Here is a 9,323-nt window from a genome sequence, read left to right as displayed (position 1 = left end):
TAGCAACAAATTCCTATTGTTGTCACACACTGAGATTTTTGCCTATTTTATTTAAAACAGAAAATCTCAACAATCTCCACCTTGACAACAATTAGCCTGATGCCCTGTTTGTTTATTATTTTATCTTTTCTGCAAGCCAAGAGAAGCCAAACACCAGTGTAGCTTCTCTAACAAAACTGGTTTCATGAACATGTCTGCACAATTCTCCTTTGTATGCACCTTTTCAAGAGAGACTCCCCTTTTAGTGATAACCTGTCTTACAAAATGGTACTTGATCTGTATATGCTTTGATTTACTATGATAGGCCAGATTCTTAGCCAAATGTATTGCACTTTAACTGTCACAAAATAACTTGATGTTGTCCTGCAACCTACCAAATTCACCAAACAAACCTTTCAACCAAATCGCTTCTTTGCAAGCATGAGAAGCAACAATGTATTCTGCTTCAGTAGTGGATAAAGCAACAATGTTTTGTAGCTTTGACATCCAGCTAATAGCTCCACCTGCAAGAGTAAAGACATACCCTGATGTTGACCTTCTCTTATCCAAATCACCTGCAAAATCAGAATCAACATATCCGCAAACAAATTCACTACTCTTATTGTAAGTGATACAATAACTACTTGTGCCTCTCAAATACCGAAGCACCCACTTCACTGCTGACCAGTGTTCTTTACCAGGATTTTCCATATACCTACTGACAACCCCAACTGCATGTGAAATATCTAGTCACGTACACACCATCGCATACATTAAACACCCTACTACATTAGCATATGGAATTCGAGACATAAATTCCTTTTCTTCATCTGAATTAGGACATAAACTCGAAGAAAGCTTGAAATGGGAAGCCAAAGGGACTGACACAGGCTTCACATTATTCATACCAAACCTCAAAAGTATTTTCTCAATATACTTTTTTTGTGATAGCCATAGCTTACCATTGCTCCTGTCTCTGAAAATCTCCATGCCCAAAATCTGTCTTGCTACTCCTAGATCTTTCATATCAAATGTCCTTGCCATCCGAGCCTTCAATCTGTTGATTTCTTCTATGCTTTTGCTTGCTAAAAGCATATCGTCAACATACAATATCAAGATAATGAATATGCCATTATTTAACTCTTTAAAATAAACACAATGATCATATTCACTTCTAACATATTTTTGACTCAACATGAAAGAATCAAACTTCTTATACCACTGTCGAGGCGACTGCTTCAGGCCATATAATGACTTCTTGAGCCTGCAGACAAATTTCTCATTGCGATGCTGAACAAACCCTTCTGGTTGTTCCGTATAAATTTCCTCATCTAAGTCTCCATGTAGAAATGCAGTCTTAACATCTAATTGCTGCAACTCTAAATCAAGCAAAGCCACTAATGCTAACACAATTCTAATTGAAACAATTTTAACGACTGGTGAAAAAATCTCATGAAAGTCAATGCCGGCTTTATGAGAAAACCCTTTTGCAACCAGCCTCACTTTGTACCTGTCTTCCGTATCATTCACACCTTGTTTCAGCTTGAAAACCCATTTACACCCCACAGTTTTTCTGTCTTTCGGAAGCTCAACCAGATCCCATGTGCCATTCTTACCTAAGGCCATCATTTCGTCCTTCATGACTTCTTTCCACTTGCCACTTTTCGAACCTTCTATTGCTTCCTGATAGCACAGAGGTTCATCGTCATTAGCAGTAAATGCAACAGAAGTGACATAATCATCATACCTTCTCAGTGGCCGTTTGATTCTTGTCGACCTCCTTAAGGATGTTTCTGGCGCTTCCTCGATTGGCTGACTACCATCTGTAGGAACTTCTTGACGATCAGTATCTGAGACCTGTTCATGATCTATACCTGAACCCTGTTCATGTTCTGATTCTAAAACTTGTTCATGACTAGTATCTGAACTATGGTCATCATGACTATCATTAGCAATGCTATCAAACTGAATGTGTTGAAAGTCAGATACAACATCCTGTTTCAATCTACTATCTACATCTAACTGTACAAGAGAGGATTCATTAAACTTTACATCTCTGTTGATGATGATTTTACGGGTAGTAGGATCCCACAATCTATATCCCTTTGTTCCAACACCATACCCAAAAAAGATATACCTTTTAGACTGTGGATCTAATTTAGTTCGTTGATGTTTAGGCACTAGAGCATATGCATCACAACCAAACACTCTGAGTTTAGAATAGTCACAAGGGTGACCTTTCCATACCTCTTGGGGAATCTTGCAGCCTATCGCCATCGATGGATATCGGTTTATCACATAACAAGCTGTTGCCACCGCTTCCGTCCACAACTCCTTTTGCAACCCAGCGTTACTCAGCATACTCCTTGTTCTCTCTAGAAGAGTCTGATTCATGCGTTCAAAAACTCCATTTTGCTGAGGAGTATAAACCGTGGTCTTATGTCTCTCGATCCCTGCATCCTTGCAATAGCTGTCAAATGCCTTAGAAGTAAACTCACCACCATTGTCAGTTCTTAAACATTTTATTGTTCTACCAGTGTTGTTTTCTACCAATGCTCTAAACTGCTTGAAAACTGAAAAAGCATCAGACTTCCTTTTCAACATGTAGACCCACACTTTCCTAGAAAAGTCATCAATAAATGATACAAAATAAGACGAGCCACCATATGAGGTTGAAGGAGCTGGACCCCAAACATCTGAATGGATATAATCAAGTATGCCTTTACTAGTATGTTTGCCTGTTTTAAATTTTTGCTTACTTTGTTTTCCAAACAGACAATGCTTACAGAAATCTAACTTTTCAGACTTTAGATTTGGAAGTAACTTGCGATCAGTGAAAATTTTTAACCCTCTTTCACTCATATGCCCCAATCTTTGATGCCACAAGTGAATGGAACTACTGTCATGTTCAGACACCGTAGACACAAAATCTGACCCTGTACTTCCTTCTAACTGAAATAGATTTCCTACCTTCTTAGCTTTCATAACTAGTAAAATACCTTTGTAAATTTCATTACTCCACCTTGAATTACAGTTTTATATCCATTTGAATCAAGTGCTCCTAATGAAATAAAAATTTTCCTTAAATCTGGTACATGCCTCACATCAGTTAACATTTTAGTTGTCCCATCAAACATTTGCAGTTGTATACTCCCAATTCCCACAATATGTTGGAAATAATACTGAGAGGGGGGGTGAATCAGTATTATCAGATCATTAAAACTTTTTCAATGCTCAAAAACATATACGCTACTTCAGTTAAGTGAACCCGCGTGTACACGCTGCTGTGTCTAAAGAAACTAGCGTATATCCAGAAATCTTATGATTCAGTTAGCTTATCTTCAGTAAATGCATCAGAACATTATTAACCATATTAACAGTAAACAGGTGCAGTATAACAGAACAGAACATCACACAAGAGCCACACACATGAACACAAAGATATAAGGTGGAAACCCAATGTGGGTGAAAACCACCTGCTGCAAGTCATCTCAATCTTCTTCTTAATAAGAAAATCCTTTTACAATATTTGTACTGGTGCAGTCTTATACCAGTACGGGAGCTACAACCCCCTTTGCTCTTGTACTAGCCTATCCATTTACTAGTACGCAGGCTGCTACCTGCTACAATGCTCCAAAGATCTCCTTTAGCTTTTGTACTAGCTTAGATACTAGTACGTAGGTGCTTGCCTACAATCTTCTCACCTCCAGGTACCACGTTTCATCAATTTTCAGACTGGATACACTGAAGCACAACACATAATCTGTAAGGCCACTTTTCATCCAATTTTCATACTGGACCCATAACTATCATTGAAGCTCAAAACAATCATCAAACTTTGAATCACTGAAACCCTGTTAACAACAGTCACCAGAACACAGAGCAGACACAGAACTCTGTAATAACCATCAGATCCATCTGCAACTTCAAATATTAAGATTTACAATGTATACGCTACTTCGATGAATCAAACCCGCGTGTATACGCGCTTTTATCAAAGCCAACCCGCGTACAGATCTAAAAATAATTTCTATCAACTTGCAGCTGTACCAGACATCAGTCATACTCATAACACTTATATAACTATACATGCGTCAGTATGTAGATCTAGAATAAGCATCATAAAGATAGTTCATTTCAAACCATTTGATCCCGATCTCTCCTTAGATCTAGTTCTCCATCAACCGGTGAGATCTCTCCTTAGCTCAGATCAAGCAATGCATCATCAACCCATAACCCTGCATACTGGATCTAATGCTTCATCAGATATTCAAGACATTTCAGATCCACTTGCCTAATGATTTCCTTCCCTTTATATAGCCTTAGGCCTTGTTCAATACCAAGAGCCAAAACCATAGAAATCCAATACCATCAACTTCAAAACTAGGGATCGACACGCCCGTCGAGACACAATGGTCCGAAACCATAGGCACAACTTCCAAGGACTAACCGCCATGGACCAAAGGTACTTTTCCACATACACGCGCTTTTGCTGAAGCCAACCTGCGTGTACACGCGACTTGGGCTTAACGAACCTGCGTGTATAAACTTTCTCTTCTTCTTATAGTCTGATCATCAATTCCTTACTGCTGACCTTCTGCACTATGATTTGTCATCAGTGTGGTTTGCCATCAAGGACAACACTTGTCTCATAATGCCAACAATCTCCCCCTTTGGACTTGATGGCAAAGCTAACTTGTCACACTTAGAACTATCATCTGATTCCTTTGAGCCATCCTCCATCAGTCACATCTGATATCTCTTCTGAAGATTCACCCAGTTATACATAAGTGAGATATTCTTCTATGAGAGGGTTGCCATCAAGTACAACACATGCATCATAATGCCAACACAATATTACATGTTACATCATTACCCATGTACACAACACCATCATCAATTGATTTATATGACTTAAACCAGTTTTTATGAATACACATGTGGTTTGATGCACCGGAATCTAACAACCAATGTTTACCATGATTTGACACATTAACTGATAATACTTCATCACTCATACCTGAACCAGATGTCGAACCTGTATCTGTCGTATTTGCCTCCTTCTTCTCTGTTGGGGAATCTGCTTTAGAAGTTTGCTGCTGTCGCTTCCAACAGTCCTTCTTTAAATTCCTTGATTTGCCACAAAACCAACACTTTAGCTTACTCTTCTTCCCTTTCGACTTTGAACGTGAGTCGCTCGGCCTACTGGAGCGTCTTTCTTTCGAACGACTTCTAACCATCATAGCTTCTGATGTAGAGGTTTTTGAATGCGACCTTCTCCTTGTTTCTTCCGATAATAAGGATGCAACTACATCATCAAACTCAATAGTTTCTGATGAATTAAGACTTATAGAAGTAACAAAATGATCCCATGACTCGGGTGATGAAAACGAAGACTGGGTGATCTTCATTTTCAGTATTTTTCTACAGGTTCGATCTTGGGCCTGTGGGTTATGGGCCCACGAAGCCTTCTTGGGAAGCTCTAGACCCTCCTTCTTCAATGTCAGACATCTTTTTACTCTTAACCCTACCTTCAAAGTTCAGAACATCCCCCATAAGCGTTACATGAATCAAATTACCTTCTGAAGTAAAGCCATACCCTTTTGATCGCTCCGCAGCATCGAAAGCATAAGCTACGGCCCTGGCTCCGCTGAGGCCATCATATTCCCCCGTTCGCACCGTCATGCTTCTTAAATCCAGCGACCCTGCACCCGTCTCCGTCAAGAACAGCAGCCTCTACCTCAGAAACGCCAGCGGCCTACTGTTGCTCGAAGTCTCCGCGACTCCATACAGCGTTCCATTCTCGCGAAAGACATGAATTTTCCCTCGGTTGCCGATGCCAAGAACGTACCGCATTTTGCCGATCTTCAATCCCACCTTTGGCGTACTCCGTGACCAAAAGGGACAAGCAGAATGAACAATTTCCTTCTGGGTGATTCATATCAGAAAGCCTATCAATCGCTGCCTCACACAACGATATGAGCATGGGAGAAGCTGCAAGCTCCCTGGCATAATTTTGTATTTCCGAGAGCAAATAAGAATGTCGGCATTTGTCTAGACCTTTTGAATCTATTAACTCTATCTCAGGAGGCTCCATTGGATACTGTGTGTTTGCCCTGATAACAAGAGAAGCTTCCACAAACTGTTGTGACAGATCGTCTGCAGTTCGAGGCTTTAGGCTTACTTTCAAATAAGGGGGCATTTCCTGTATGACGCTGCAATCTGTCGCCTCATCATCATCTTCGTCGACTGCAATTTCCGCGCCATGGTTTGTGTGCTCCATTACTCTCCTCAAATTGAATATGAGATTTCCAGGTTTGAGTCTGGTCATATCTCAGTGGCTGCTAAACCGAAACAAAAACTACTTGTGTTTGCTTCAACCGAGACCTTCTCTCCTTTTTTTTTTGCCATGAAAAAAAATAATATAAAAAGATTTTGAGTCTCTGCAGAAATTAAGGCAAAATGCTGGCAAACAATACAGGCAAAAACACACAGACACAAGTTCACATAAAACATTTTTTTCATTATTTACAAACTCAGTTTACAGTGTTAAGGCATTTCAGCCTTAATCCAGATTTCTTTGGCAATCACATTTTGCCCTCTCTCTTACGCACTCACACGTTTTTCCCTTCTTCTTTTTTTGATTTACTCAAGAATCCTACAGTTCTTATTACACATACATTCAGTTTTAACTGATTTTTTTAACTAAAATTAGTTCATTAACCGAATCTTGGCTTGGCTGTCCATGTGGTTGTCCACATGTCTCCTTCTCTAAATTTTTTTCATTGAGGTGTCCAGATGCTCCTGCATTAGACTCCCGAGGTACAAAAATTATGACCTCCTGGTCATATGCTCTCGAGGTACAAAATTATGACCTCCTGGTCATATGCGTTTCTTTCACAATTCGCAATTCTATCCACTGTTTCACTTCGTCAGTGGAACTGCCTTCTGTGAGCTGCAACCAAACCTCTGCAATAGCAAGTCCTCCCTGCTACCAGATGCCCTACCAAGCTTCTCTGCTGAGCTTAGTCCTCTCGGCATCTCCGCGGTTCTCTCCTCTCGAACCCATTGAGCACTCCTGCTCCAGGTTTGCTGCAATCTTCTCACCTTCACAAGCTTACAAATCTTCAACAAAATGTACCTCATCATTCTTCGTACCTCTTTTCTTCACATCCATAAACCCCTTTCCGCAGGAAATCTTTCCCGCTCTGATACCACTTGATGAAAACGAAGACTGGTTGATCTTCATTTTCAGTATTTTTCTACAGGTTCGATCTTGGGACCTGTGGGTTATGGGCCCACGAAGCCTTCTTGGGAAGCTCTAGACCCTCCTTCTTCAATGTCAGACATCTTTTTACTCTTAACCCTACATTCAAAGTTCAGAACATCCCCCATAAGCGTTACATGAATCAAATTACCTTCTGAAGTAAAACCATACCCTTTTGATCGCTCCGCAGCATCGAAAGCATAAGCTACGGCCCTGGCTCCGCTGAGGCCCTCACATTCCCCCGTTCGCACCGTCATGCTTCTTAAATCCAGCGACCCTGCACCCGTCTCCGTCAAGAACAGCAGCCTCTGCCTCAGAAACGCCAGTGGCCTACTGTTGCTCGAAGTCTCCGCGACTCCATACAGCGTTCCATTCTCGCGAAAGACATGAATTTTCCCTCGGTTCCCGATGCCAAGAACGTACTGCATTTTGTCGATCTTCAATCCCACCTTTGGCGTACTCCGTGACCAAAAGGGACAAGCAGAATGAACAATTTCCTTCTGGGTGATTCATATCAGAAAGCCTATCAATCGCTGCCTCACACAACGATACGAGCATGGGAGAAGCTGCAAGCTCCCTGGCATAATTTTGTATTTCCGAGAGCAAATAAGAATGTCGGCATTTGTCTAGACCTTTTGAATCTGTTAACTCTATCTCAGGAGGCTCCATTGGATACTGTGTGTTTGCCCTGATAACAAGAGAAGCTTCCACAAACTGTTGTGACAGATCTTCTGCAGTTCGAGGCTTTAGGCTTACTTTCAAATAAGGGGGCATTTCCTGTATGACGCTGCAATCTGTCGCCTCATCATCATCTTCGTCGACTGCAATTTCCGCGCCATGGTTTGTGTGCTCCATTACTCTCCTCAAATTGAATATGAGATTTCCAGGTTTGAGTCTGGTCATATCTCAGTGGCTGCTAAACCGAAACAAAAACTACTTGTGTTTGCTTCAACCGAGACCTTCTCTCCTTTTTTTTTTTTTCCATGAAAAAAAAAATAATATAAAAAGATTTGGAGTCTCTGCAGAAATTAAGGCAAAATGCTGGCAAACAATACAGGCAAAAACACACAGACACAAGTTCACATAAAACATTTTTTTCATTATTTACAAACTCAGTTTACAGTGTTAAGGCATTTCAGCCTTAATCCAGATTTCTTTGGCAATCACATTTTGCCCTCTCTCTTACGCACTCACACGTTTTTCCCTTCTTCTTTTTTTGATTTACTCAAGAATCCTACAGTTCTTATTACACATACATTCAGTTTTAACTGATTTTTTTAACTAAAATTAGTTCATTAACCGAATCTTGGCTTGGCTGTCCATGTGGTTGTCCACATGTCTCCTTCTCTAAATTTTTTTCATTGAGGTGTCCAGATGCTCCTGCATCATCGGGCAACGAGCACAATAAAGTAATAGCTTTATCCTCGGATTGAATTTTTACTTATATACTTTGTAATTGCACAAGAAGAGTATTAAAAGAATTTAAATGATCAGCAATTGATGTACCTTCCTTCATTCGCAAACTATACAATTGTCGCTTCAGGAGAATCCTATTGGTTAAGGATTTGGTCATGTACAGTTTCTCCAGTTTCGTCCACAAACCAGCAGTTGTTGTCTCTGACACGATATTAAACAGGACATCATCAGCCAGACACAGTCGAATAGCACTTATTGCTCTTTCATCCATCTCGGCCCACTCATTATCTGTGATGTTGTAAGGTTGTTTGGATTTGCCCAACAACGCCTTTGCCACACCATGTTGGACAAGCAAATCGTACATCTTCACCTTCCAGATCTCGAAATTATTTTTGCCATTAAACTTCTCAATTTCAAACCGGGCACTCTGAGTTTTCGCCATCTTGTATCAACCAAAAAACAATAATCTCCAAAACCAATGTTTAAATACCAGCAATTAATGTATATAATCAACTGCCTATGCCTTATAGCCTTTGCTTTCAAAAACAAACTTTTTGCTGTGCAAAATTACAGTACAAAACAAAAAACTGAGTATCAAACTCCCAATAAGTGTATTGGAATTGAGTCATCAATTAAACGAAAATTTCTCCTTTTGTTTCGA

General features: G+C 40.3%; 2 protein-coding genes across 2 annotated transcripts; both read right to left on the bottom strand.

Moving 5' to 3' along the window:
- Nucleotides 1-5,737: 5,737 nt before the first annotated feature.
- LOC149198284 (uncharacterized) lies at nucleotides 5,738-6,310 on the bottom strand. Its single transcript, XM_089408991.1, has one exon. It carries the CDS (start codon nucleotides 6,308-6,310, stop codon nucleotides 5,738-5,740), a length of 573 nt encoding a protein of 190 aa, XP_089265117.1.
- A 1,266-nt stretch (nucleotides 6,311-7,576) lies between these two features.
- LOC149198283 (uncharacterized) lies at nucleotides 7,577-8,101 on the bottom strand. The gene has a single exon (XM_089408990.1). The coding sequence runs from the start codon at nucleotides 8,099-8,101 to the stop codon at nucleotides 7,577-7,579; it is 525 nt and encodes a 174-aa protein (XP_089265116.1).
- Nucleotides 8,102-9,323: the final 1,222 nt, after the last annotated feature.

The sequence above is a fragment of the Pinus tabuliformis genome, chromosome 2_2 (assembly GCF_031772625.1).
Source record: "Pinus tabuliformis cultivar Carrire ecotype Pingquan chromosome 2_2, CPIR1, whole genome shotgun sequence".
In the NCBI taxonomy this organism is placed as follows: Eukaryota; Viridiplantae; Streptophyta; class Pinopsida; order Pinales; family Pinaceae; genus Pinus; species Pinus tabuliformis.
This window is presented reverse-complemented; position numbering and strand designations above follow the sequence as displayed.